General features: G+C 34.6%; 1 protein-coding gene across 1 annotated transcript; it reads left to right on the forward strand.

Moving 5' to 3' along the window:
• Positions 1-6,231: 6,231 nt before the first annotated feature.
• Positions 6,232-8,456, forward strand: LOC110822776 (methyltransferase). The gene has a single exon (XM_022052990.2). It carries the CDS (start codon positions 6,617-6,619, stop codon positions 8,162-8,164), a length of 1,548 nt encoding a protein of 515 aa, XP_021908682.2. The 5' UTR covers positions 6,232-6,616; the 3' UTR covers positions 8,165-8,456.
• The last annotated feature ends 4,695 nt before the right edge of the window (positions 8,457-13,151 follow it).

The raw sequence follows: 13,151 nt of genomic DNA on the forward strand, positions 1-13,151 counted from the left end.
ATCGGACGGCCCAGATCAATCGCGCGATCGGACGACCCAGATTAAAACAAAATGAACGGCTGAGATCAAAAGGCAAGGGGTTATAAATAGAACCCCCACACCAGACCACAAACCCTAGCCGCCTGCCGCTCACCGGAGAAGACGAACCAGAGGCCGACCGCCGCCACCCGCCGCCGCACCGGGGAAATTTTCGACCGCCGATCGAGGTAAATTTCATACCCCCGACTCGTTTTTCCACGCTGATTCCTCCTGTGGCCAAATCAAAGCCAAAATCCCGGCCAAACGGCCGGAATACGCGGCCAAAGACCAGCGGCGCCGCCGCGCCCCCTCTCGGTTTTTGCCTCCGACGAGGCCCTTCCCGGCCTCCGTTTGATGCAATTTTTATATCACCGTGATCACCATTCTTTTCTCTACAGGTTGACTGGAGCCGAATCACCAAACCACGAACCTCGCTGGAGAGCCGCCGCACCCGAGAGCACCGCCGCCGGTAAGCTCCGCTTCTCCGTGATTTTTTGGCCCCCCGAGGGCCCTAGGGTTGTTTTCTCGCAGGGACCGATGCGAGTGTGGCCGAATTCGGACGGAAACGGCCGAAAACAGCCAACCCGAGGCGAATCGCCGCCGCAAGCGGCTGCGCCGTCGCCGGAGCACGGCGGAGCCACCGTGCCGGAGTTGCGGTATTGGCCAAAAAGGGGCCCTGAGCCTAATTTGAGATTTTTTGGAACACGTACAGGTACCGTTAATGTGTTTCAGTTCCCCGGGAAAAATTCAGGGAAAATTAGGGACGGCCTGTAGGCGCACTGTGAATCGTATTCAGATCCCGAAAATAAGTAAGGACCCCTCACCCTATTTCCTATCACGGTATTAAAGTTCAAAATGATAAAACGGTATTTCTTGAATTAACGCATGTGTGAAATTGCTTAAGGTTGCTAATGGAGCCCGAGTCTAGTGTGATTGATGATTTACTGTTATTTGGCCTGTTTTACAGCTTTAAATGCATTATGAGGTTTGATGTGTTCATTTTATAGTTTCGAGTGCATATATTACTGTTTTATTAATTATGGGTTGAAAGACTAAAGAACTGATACTGTCTGTTGTCTGTTTGGCATGAATTACAATTTGCTTGTTTAAATGTGAATTGATGATGCTTATTGAGGAAAAGGAAAATGAAAGATTGTGTAGACTGATAATTGTATGATGGGGTCAGCCTGACTAGATATCCTGGGAGATGGTGGACGGACCGGGTCCGTAGGGAACCCTACCGGGATTGTGGTCTCACATGCCGGACGGGGTATGGAGATCTTATGGTTTTGGCGCCCATACCGGACGGGGTATGGGGACGGCCCGTTTCACCCTCATACCGGACGGGGTATTGAGGTTTATGGTTTTGGCGCCCATACCGGACGGGGTATGGGGACGGTCCGTTTCACCCTCATACCGGACGGGGTATTGAGGTTTATGGTTTTGGCGCCCATACCGGACGGGGTATGGGGACGGCCCTGGAAACTGATTATGAATGTTAAAGGTTAACGGGTAGCGGGACCCCTATGGACCCTCATGGATACTAGTAGGCTGGTAAATGAGAAAAGGATATGTTGTATAATGATTGAATTACAAAAGGCGTGATAAGTGCTATGTTTTACAGCTTATATTATTCCATGATTGTGATAATGTTATTGTTTTCTTATATTGTTTTATGAATTCCACCGAGGTAAGTGGATGGTAAATGTTTTATCATAAATAAAATGATTTGTTATAAATCATGCTCCATTGGTCTTTTGTGTTTTTCTACCCACCTTTACCTCCGTAACGGTGAGATATCGTGATGTTCTTATTGGGCTAGTGTAGCTCACTCCTTATTTAACCATTTCAGATCAGGAAGACATGGTTCCCGAGCCCGTTCTGCAGGAGGACGACGAAGGGGATGCCTAGGGACTCTGTAGTCATACTCATAGTTTTATTTTCGAGTTTCTCTTCTAGTTAGTTTAATCTTTTATATTTTAAGTACGTTTTTGGTTTTCGTGTAAGGGATGTTAACTGAAATTTTGATCTCGCTTCCGCATTTTATGTGTTTAAATACTCATTTCATTTTAACATTTCCGGGGTCTTTACAATATGATATATGACTTTGATAAAAATATTAAAAAATTGAGTGATGAATATTATGTTATCATAGTTTCACATCGAAAATACATGTAATTTTTAAATTTTATATAAAAATTTAAGTTATATATTATAAATAATTTTAGCATAAGTTTTTAAAAAATATTAATACTTGAGTACAAAATGTTACATTATGAGAATTAAAAATTTAGTTGGTGAGCTATTTGTTTGTATCCCTAATAACTTATTCATGTAAGTTATAATCTATACATTTTATTCATTTTTCAAGAAATTTGTGGTTGGACATGCAAATTATTGCAAGTTCAATTCCATTAAGAAATTAGCTAAATAAAGTTTTATTTTCTATAATAATGATTAGGAGGATACCCTTCATAATATAATGGTTTAAGATTAATTGTATTTTAATTAAATTGTTACAAGTTCCATTCTAGGAGGAAATTAGCTAAATAAAGATTTATTTCCATAATCATGATTAGGATACATTTTCATAATATCTTGGTTTGTCTTAATATTAATTTATTTTTTATTATCAAGCTTGATTAAATACAAAATTACCCAAGTAAATATCCTAATATAAACTATTTTATTTTGTCAAAAATAATTTATAATAAACTAATAAAGACATAAAAATGTGAGAGCATATGGATAAGGGTAGAGGTAGATGTGGCAAAGAGCCATCCGGTGGGGACACCCTACAGCTAATATAATCTGTCACCAACTTTCTTATTATTATATTATATTTATATGATGATTTATTATATGCGTATGTTATGTGGAGTTCCATTAAAGCTTAACTTAAACCACGACCACAGACTAAATGCAAAATATTATTTTATTTCTTCTCCTGTAGATGATCATGCCATGGGACTTCTTCAGAGATTACCATACATAACTATATATATATACATATACATATATATATCTGTATATCCGCGGGTGGCCCTACTTGATCAACATTTGGCTCCTTTTGTTTCTCCCATCAGCTTCTTGATTACCCCATATATACATATATATATATAGACATGCTTTAATATTTATTTTATATTAAATAATTGCACCACCAATTTCTCTACTATATAATTTGATTTGGACGCAATCAGATTTTAAGGTAATTTAACTATTGTGATATAAATATAATATATTTATTGAGATTTAATCTAATTTAATTATTTAATTTTATTAATATATTAGTAAATTAAATTATTAATTTTATTGTATTAAATATTATAAATAAATTATTATTAATTTATAATATACTTATAAAATAATATTTTCAATAATTTTTTAATTTATAATATTTAAATAATATAAATATTCTTAGTAAGAATAGTTTAATATTTACACGAATACAATTACTCATCAAACGGTGATGATGAAAACGTGTATATTGAACAGTATGTGGAAACGGCACAGGGGATCAGACCCGAAAAGCGCAGTCACATATTTGAGTGTTGTTGGGGCTGTGCGTAAAAAGCAACGGTCAATAAGGCCGTTGAATGCGCCCAATTTAGTTAGTTCGTGTGGACCCCACTTTATTCACTTATTTATTAGTTTTTTTTCTCCTCTAATTTTCAACTTTTTAATTTTTTATTTCACGCTGCCGTGTCAGTCATTCTATGCCCTCACTGTCCCCACGATTCCACGTGGCAGATTAAGCAATAATATTTTCCTGAGTGAAAATTTTTCATTAAAGAATTTAAAAGTAAACCGCCAAACCGAAACAAACACCACAAAATTACCGAAATGCCATTGCCAGGCTAAATTCTGAATCTCATCTCATATCAATGGAGAGAGAGAGTTAAAAGTAACGGCCATCGTGCCCGCAGAAACAAAAAAGTGTGACTGTCAAGTGCCAGGTCTCACCGGCTTTTCAGGTAATTCCGCTATGCCACGTCACCTTACATTTTTCCTTTTTTAAGAGGTTATTCCGTTTGGCTTAAAATTTTTGAAATAAAAATAAAAATTCTCCATCCCCAAACAAATATTTACTAATAATAGTTTACTAAAATTAAGATGCAAAGAAAAGTAAAAATTACATTCAATAAAAACTATATACCTCAATTGTCTTACCACATTGAAATCCCTTTTGGAAACCAACCAAAGTGCTAATCTTTTTAGCCATTGGCATGTATGGAACATACATTACCACAAGTGCAATCCACAAATTCATTAGCCTCAAGTTTGATCGAATACTAATTGAAGCACCAAAACCCGAGTAACAGATGAGAAAAATTATTGTCCATGTCGTAATATTATATGAGAAGTAACATCGATGATATTAATTAAGTTATATAAAATAATATTTTAAATATGTTTTATATCATTTAAAATAATATATAAAATATTTATAATATAATCTAAATATTATGAATATTTATTATTTGCTAATATGCTATAATAGTAACATTAAAATACTATTTATATCATAAAAAATAAAATATATTTCTTAATTTTGTAAGTAAGCTTTGAATAAATAATATATCAAGTTTTTCAAATATTCTATCAAATATGTCATTGTGGTGTGCATTAAGATATTCATATCAAAAGGTTGTAGCCTAAATAACATTATTTTTATTAAAATTATGACTAGCAAATTTCATAACCATATCTTCACAAAAATATCATATAAATTAAACCTTAAAATTCACTTGAAATTTAGATTTATAAAAAGTTATTTTTTATTTTTGTTGATTTATTTTATACTTTTTTTATTAAATTTAATTTTTTTTAATAATTTCATACTTGACATGTAGAAATATGAAATACATTACTATAAAATTAAAAATATAAATAAAATTTATTTAATTTTATATTAAATATATAAATCATAAATAACTTTACGTAAGCATCGAAAAAAAATTAAATTAATTTAAATAACCGATAACTTATCTATCTTAACAACACCACATAACTAAAATAATGGTACCTAACCTATAATATATAATTATTATTTTTTTCAACCGATCCATGAAATAAGATAAGATTAAAACTTTTTCAGAACACTATATTTTCTAAGCTGCTTGTGAATAAATTAAGGACCATATATAATTATTTGATTATGACATATGCAAATAAAATATAATGAAAAATGTAGTTGATAAATTTGTAATTATTTGATTATGACATAAGCAATAATGCGAATAAATAAGCAACCCAAACTATTTGTATATATTTATATAATTCGAAATATGTAAATAATGGAAGTTGCCACAATGTTATTTGCCTGTTTGATATATAATAATAACAAATTTCATATTGATGTAACAACTAGGATCAGTCATTGATTTAGTATCTAAATTATTTGCCAAGTTATAATTATGCTGTAAAATTCTTTGTTACAATTTTGCTGTTAAAGTTATAAAAATATTTTAACATATGATATTATATATATTATATAATTTACCAAAAATAATTGTAATTATTGATGTTTAGACCGATTAAACAGTTAATCAATAGAGTGAGGATAATTTATACAGATAATTTATTTTTTAAATCCAAACGCTATATAAATCTACTTAAAGTTTAAAATATAAAAATATACATAATGGTTATCTCTTAAAGTTTTATAAAATATAAAAGAATAATATAATTTATAATTGACTACTCGATGATATATTTTATAATTTTATTAATATACAATAATTATTTATTTAAAAATTTTAAATATAAAATTAGAATTTAGTTTTAGTTAGATATGCTTTATAATTAAAATCCAATTAAAATTGAAGTAATTATCTAAAAATCTTATAAAATTTTGACTCTTCAATATGATCAAAATAAGTATAAATATACCAATTAAAGAATATAAATTTGTTTCTATAAAAATGATTTTTTTTTTAGTAATATAATACTAATTCCGTAGTTGTTTATATATTCTATTAAGTAATCACTATAATACGTGTATCACCCCAACTTTGACTTTCTTTTTTTTCTTGAAAGATATATATTTGCAAAATAAAATTTATTTCCTAACAGATTCTTGTGACCTGTCGCAACTGTGCAAGAGCTCTGGCCGTGTTACCGTGTGGGGTGGGGCCGGATGACCTGCTAAACCGGTGACCACGCCGCGTTAGTCTTTACCTCCTGTCTCCTTCCCTATCCCGTGTTTATCTAATCTTCTCTTTTTGGGGCAAAACCCGAGACTCCCCGTTCTATACTTCTTCCCCTGCTTCTCCTGTAAAATCTATGGCTTCTCTCTCTCGCTTCCCCAACCCTTAACTGGAGAAACTCTCGCCTACAAAACCCATATTCTTTCGCCATGCGCTCTTCCTATTTTGCCCCTTCTTTCTTCCTCTATTTACCTATCTGTAACACTCCTTCACTTCCCGGAAACCTCGTCGGAGCTAACCACACTTCTGCTCGTTTCTGTTTCCGCTAGTCTTCCATACGTTATTTGTTTTCACTCTTCTTTTACCAATCAAACAAACACACAGATTGATAGTGGGCTATTGATTTCTTTTTCTTGTTATTTTTCAAGGTGTGTATAAACACAACCATGGAGCCCTCGGGAGGGAAGCCAAACTTCTTGAGGAACATTATGGTACGGGCTCTTATGTTTGGGGTTTTTGTCATAGTCGTTCGATTCGCTTACATTGTCACCGTCTCCGGGGAGGCATGCAATCTCGGCGATTTCTGCTTCTTCTCTCTCCCTGAAAATCTTAATTTTGTAATCGCCGGGGCCGGACCTGGTGCTTCCGCGATTGCCGGTAACGAAGTTGTCAGATCCAGTTCTAGGGGTCCTGCGCCCGATCTTTACACCAGCAAGGACTGGATCAGGGCAACCCAATTCTATTCTTCCGTCTTCCAAGATCTAATCGCCGAGGGCTACCTCTCTACGGACTCAAAGTCGCTATGCGTCGAGACGGTAACTGGACAAGATGTCTTCGCCTTGAGGGAAATAGGCGTGAAGGACTCAATCGGGATTTGGAAGAAAGCTTCGCGCCCGTTGGTGATTAAAGGTGAAGCGCATGCGATACCGTTCGATGACAGTACTTTTGACTTTATCTTCTCCGGAGGAGGCCGCCTCGACAAGTCTCCACGGCCGTTGGATTTCGCGGCGGAGATTTCAAGGACGCTGAAACCCGAAGGGTTTGCGGTGGTTCACGTGGCGGCAAAAGATACGTACAGTTTCAATTCATTCCTTGATTTGTTTAATTCTTGTCAGTTAGTGAAAACGCGTGATATAGATGGTTTAGATTCTTCAATGTCTTCCATTAGAGAAATTATCATGAGAAAAGACAGTGAATTTGATGGTCATCGGGAAAGAGAACCCGGTGGCGACTCTGAAAATAAGTGTTCGGTTCCGGGGTATAAGCTGGATTTAGTCCGGAACGCAGAGCCTTTGATTGCAGAGGAGCCATTGAAACCGTGGATTACTCTGAAGAAGAATATACAGAACATAAAGTACTTACCATCAACTGCTGATATAAGCTTTAAACGTAGATATGTGTATGTTGATGTTGGTGCTCGGAGTTATGGGTCCAGTATTGGGAGTTGGTTCAGGAAACAGTACCCAAAACAGAACAAAACTTTTGATATATATGCCATAGAAGCTGATAGGATTTTCCACGACGAGTATAAAACTAAGAAAAGGGTTGAGCTATTGCCCTATGCGGCATGGGTGAGGAATGAGACGTTGTCATTTGAGATTAATCATGACCCAGGAAAAGAAGTGAAGGATAAAGGGAGAGGAATGGGGAGAATTCAGCCAGCAAAATCCTACTCCGATGGTGGTTTTGACGGAGAGGTGGATCAGATTCAGGGGTTTGATTTTGCAGAGTGGCTGAAGAATACTGTAACAGAGAGGGATTTTGTGGTTATGAAGATGGATGTAGAAGGAACTGAATTTGATTTGATACCGAGGTTAGTTGAGACAGGAGCAATTTGTTTGATAGATGAGATATTTCTTGAATGCCATTACAATAGGTGGCAGAGATGTTGCCCTGGTCAGAGGAGTAGCAAGTATGAGAAAACCTATGGCCAATGCCTGGACCTGTTTACTTCTCTCAGACAAAGCGGAGTTCTTGTTCATCAATGGTGGTAACTTTTGCTGCTGATACAGATTCTACCATCTTTTTTTACGTTACCTTTTTGATTCAAGTTACGTTAAGCCCATAGCTTTTATTTTTGTTAAATTCTTCTTCCTACATCAACAGTAAAAATGTAGTTATCATAAAAAAAAAAAAAAGGGTGAAATGTAGGATTCTTTGCATATTGCTTATGTTATTTTAAGATCAACAACTTCAAACAAAAAGTTTCGTTACCTGGGTGAGCCTTTTGACTTTCTTCCTCACTTTTGATATGGAGATATATGTATATAATGATTTGATCCCCGAGAGGCGCTGGTGATGAAATTTTGGTATTTGATGGGTGATGTTGAATTGCAGAAAAGTGGGGTTTATTTAATGATTGCCCATGTTTTCAGACGCAATTCTTCTGGAAATGTGTCTTTTTTTTTTTTTTTTTTCTGTCAATTATGATGCATACATGGAATTTTACGGTGATGTCTGATGCTGAAGTGTGGAGTGTGTGAAGGTAAGAATGATTTGTAAAGTCGCATGAATATGGAAGGTATTTAAAATGTTTAGTTTATTTAGTTATTCATTAGTAAGACCCAGAAATGATGGTGTCGAGATTTCTATCTACTTTTTTAATCACTCATGGACAAAAAGGAAAGCTGTGTAATTTGATTAACACAGATGATTTATGGGTTGTGCACAACTCAGATTGGGTTAAGTTTTCAAACTCACATGTTGATGATTTATGGGTTTTAGCCCATGACTAAAGTCAATTGACTATGATCATTTGTTCTTAAATAATTTTTTTTTTTTTAAAAAAAAACTAATTTCAAAGGGTTTTATGAGATAAATCATAAGGGAGATACTGTTTATATGATAAATTTATCTTACATAATCATTGGACATTAATTTGGTAACATATTTTTATTTTTATCTCATTAAAAATTACATTTCATTAATATTATTGATGAATTTTAATGTTTTATCAAATTATTTTAAAAAAGTAAAAAAAAAAGATCAATTTTCTCTCTTATAAAGCTTGTTGACTGCTTCTGATTGAAAAATGTCAGTCGATGCAAAAATGAGAGCTATCCATGACCACGTAAAATCATGCAAATAGATTACACACGAGATTGAGTGGAATCCAGCACTATTGACACGTAAAATCATGTAAATAATCTAAAAAATTCACCTTTGTGGAAAGACAAAATGATCCTCAGAATCTACGCCCTTGGAAGAAGAGATAGTCACCAATTTGAACTAGACGATGGACTCCTACTTTGCTATACCACCATCATTAGATGAAGAAGAAGAAGAGGATGATTCTTTCTACACTCTCATCAAGTTATATGTGATTGAAAAATTGACGTTTTGAAAACCATGAAGAAGGGGTCTCCTTGTCAAATTGATGGAAAGGAAAATAAATTATTGATTTCTAGAACAAAGGGTGAAGAAAATGCTAGAGATATGGGGAGGGCTATAGTTGATAGACCTTGAGAATGACTTTTATCTAGTCAAGCTTACGAAGGAGAATGACTAGGACTACGCATTCACCGACAACCATTGGATCATATCCAATCACTACCTGATAGTTTGGTAATGGAGCCCTAATTTTATTAGAAATTATTACACAATCGATAAATTTGTAGTGTGATTGAGATGTCTAGAATTGAACATAAAGTATTTTAACGCTAAGTGTTGGGAGATAAAGCTTGGTGTGCACTTCAAAGAGTACTATAAATGGACCATAATCTCTTTGATTTACAGAGGAAGATCCCCATGAAAATATATGAAATTGGAAATCATGAAGTCGCTCATACCAAAGCTTCACATACAAAAGCATACTTATTGTATGAAGTCTAAAGGCCTTCACTTAATCTATTTTCAATGTGGATGTTATGGTCATAACATTGAAAAGTGTAATTTCTTTACCACTAAATACCCATATTCTCCCAGTTATGTTGTAGGTAAAGACACTCGGAGATAACAAGTGATAGTTGAGAAACAATTGAAGGAGGATGTCTGGTTCGACCATCGATATTAATACAATAAAAAAAACCAATGCAAAAGAAGAAACAATGATCACATAAGCAGGTAGACAGTCACACATATTAAAATATTAAAAATTAGGGAATGTTAACCGAGATTTTAGTGAGAGCTATCAGGGACATTGATAACGAGGGCAAGAATCAGGGAACAACAACCATACAAACTGAGTTGCATTATTGACTAGTTGGCCAAGAATCAAGGAACAATGAGGCTAAGGACATGTAACCGATATTGCAACCCTAGCTAACCAGCAAGGAGGAGTGAGTCACCACTAGATGAAAACCCACGATTTTTATTCACAAGTTGAGGCCTATAGCTTTATTAACTGAGTTTCAAGGAACCCCGGTTTACATAATGTAAAGGCTTTATCAAAAGTTCTACTTGATAAAGCCTTCACTAATATACAAGGTCATACTTATGTTTAGAATGGTGGTGTCTTTAACTTGGTTAGATGTTACTTAGATCATTATCCTAGTAAAACTTCCCTATCAGGGGGGAGGGAGGGTGATCAACAGTCAAAATTGAGAAGTTAATCACTTGTTTCATGAACAATGCAAAAATCTACAATAGGGATACTTTGGTCATATCACTATAACCAAAATTTAGTTACAAAAATGAATATAAGGGATTTAGAGAGCTATGTAAACTAAAAACTCTCATTTCCTTGAAGACCTTAAAACAAAGATTTAAACTCAGCTGAATAACATTTTTAGTTGGGAGGAAATTTTTTGGTTTCAAAAAACATGCAATAATTAAATCAGTATGAGCGACATGAACATCAACTATTATCACAATAACTATATGATGCACAAAAGGCAATGTCATATTACTAAGATTATTATACATGATGGCCTTATGGTGGAGGAACCTAGGGAGATCAAATGGCTTATCAAAGAATTCTATGGTAGTCTCCATACTGAGGAGAATCCTTTTAGACCTTTTTTAATTGGAGACTTAGATGATCTTCTTCTTATAGCATGTGAAACTAATAGTCTCGACTATTCTATCAAAGATGAGGAAGTCAAAAATGCTATCCAATCCTAAGCCCTCTTAAAGTCCTTAGCCTGGATAGAATGCATGCATGTTTCTTCCTGAAAAATTGAGACATTGTAGGTATCAGTGTTAAGAGTTTTATGGAAGAGATCTTTGATGGTACCGTTGATAAGTATAATGCGTTAGTTAATGACACAATCATCTCTCTCATTCTTAAGAAGGATCACGCGGATGTGTTAACAGACTTCATATCCATTAGCTTGTACAATGTTATTTGTAAACTAGGAAAATTGCTTGCAAATCGATTAAAAATTGTGATTAGGAATCTGTTCCACTTTAACCAGGCCAACTTTTTCCTTTGTCACCAAATTGTGGATAATATCATTATTGCCCAGTAATCCATTAATTACATATGGGAAAGAAAGAAAGAAAAAAAATGGTATTTGACGATAAAAGTTGACCTTAAAAAATGCATATGACCATTTTACCTGAGACTTTATCAAGGATACACTTGAAAAGGCTAGGTTTCCCCCTAAATGGACTCTATACATTATGAGATGTATTAAGACCTTGTCAATGCAAGTGTCAGTTAATGGTCAAATTATGGGTTGGTTCTTTCCCTCGTGGGCATTTGCTAAGGGGATCCCATCTCTTCCTACATTTTTGTCTTTTGGATGGAAAGACTAATTCATCTCATCTAAAAGAAGGTGGTAGAGTAAAATTGTAAACTCTTAAGATGGGTCGGAAAAGGCTCACGCTTTCTTAATTTTTTTTGCTAACAACTTAATTTCATTTATGAAACCAACCAAGAATCAAATAGTTAATATAAAAAGATGTTTTGACCAATTAGGTGCTACCTCAAGTCAAAAAATTATATAAATGAAATCTAAATTTTTTTTTCCTGAGAAATGTCCCTAAAAGTCATGTTAATCACTTAAACAAGCTTAGTACTACTCTTTTTAGTGATGGTACGCTTATAATTAAATCAACATACCACTTCTTCAATATTGTGGGATACCTGCATTATGTGATCGTCTTAAAGATTTTTTGGTCACTTCATGTGCCTAAAAATGAGAAAAATATATGTGGCTTTTGACCTCAAACTATCTCTTTACTAATAAAGAAAAAAAACATTGTCATATCACTAATTATGACAGTTGCACAAGATGATATGATAGTAGCGAGACCATCCTTCATACAATCAAAAATTTTCCTATTTCAAAACAAGTATGGAGTGAGTTGATTAATAATAATTATCTTGATGTCCTTTTTTCTCCTTCTTTTTGATAGGTGGATTAGATATATCTTTTTTAAAATGATGTTATCACCTACGATATTGCAAGTTAGTAAGTGATTTTTCCAACCATGGTGTGGATTCTATGGAAGGATCATATCAAGTTTATTCACCATGAACCCGAGTTGTTATAGTATTGACTAACAAGATGACCATTCACATAGCATTAGAGTTTTATGTGGCCTTCACTAGGCCTACCCCGCATATTAAGGAGGGGAACCATACTAGAGACGCTATAGCGGCAAGAAGACCCCACCACTAGATTGGTATAAACTAAATATTGATGGTTTTGCGTGGAGCTACTCGCTTGAGCTTATGCAAGGAGCATTATCCATGATAGTTAGGGGAGATGATCTAGGTTTATATGCAATATTGACACTAATGTTGACGCCTCTTTATCTGTAGGGCTGCTGTAAAAGGTCTTAAAATAGTTAAAGACATTAAGGGGAGGAAGTTGTTTGTAGAAGTTAAGTCATCCATGTCAAGATGATTCTTCACTATAGGTTTATGCATTGCCAGCTGACTCACAAGTCAAGAGCCAGCTTTAGGAGCTCATGAGTAGGGATTGGGATCTTCAAGTGATCCATATCCTCTTTGAGGATAACTCATGTGCAAACTTTTTGTCCCATTGAGCTCACTATATTGACTCAGAAAGTCTTGAATATCCCCGAAGAGAT

Source organism: Carica papaya, chromosome 8, assembly GCF_054855325.1.
Source record: "Carica papaya isolate Zhongbai chromosome 8, ASM5485532v1, whole genome shotgun sequence".
NCBI classification, from domain to species: Eukaryota; Viridiplantae; Streptophyta; class Magnoliopsida; order Brassicales; family Caricaceae; genus Carica; species Carica papaya.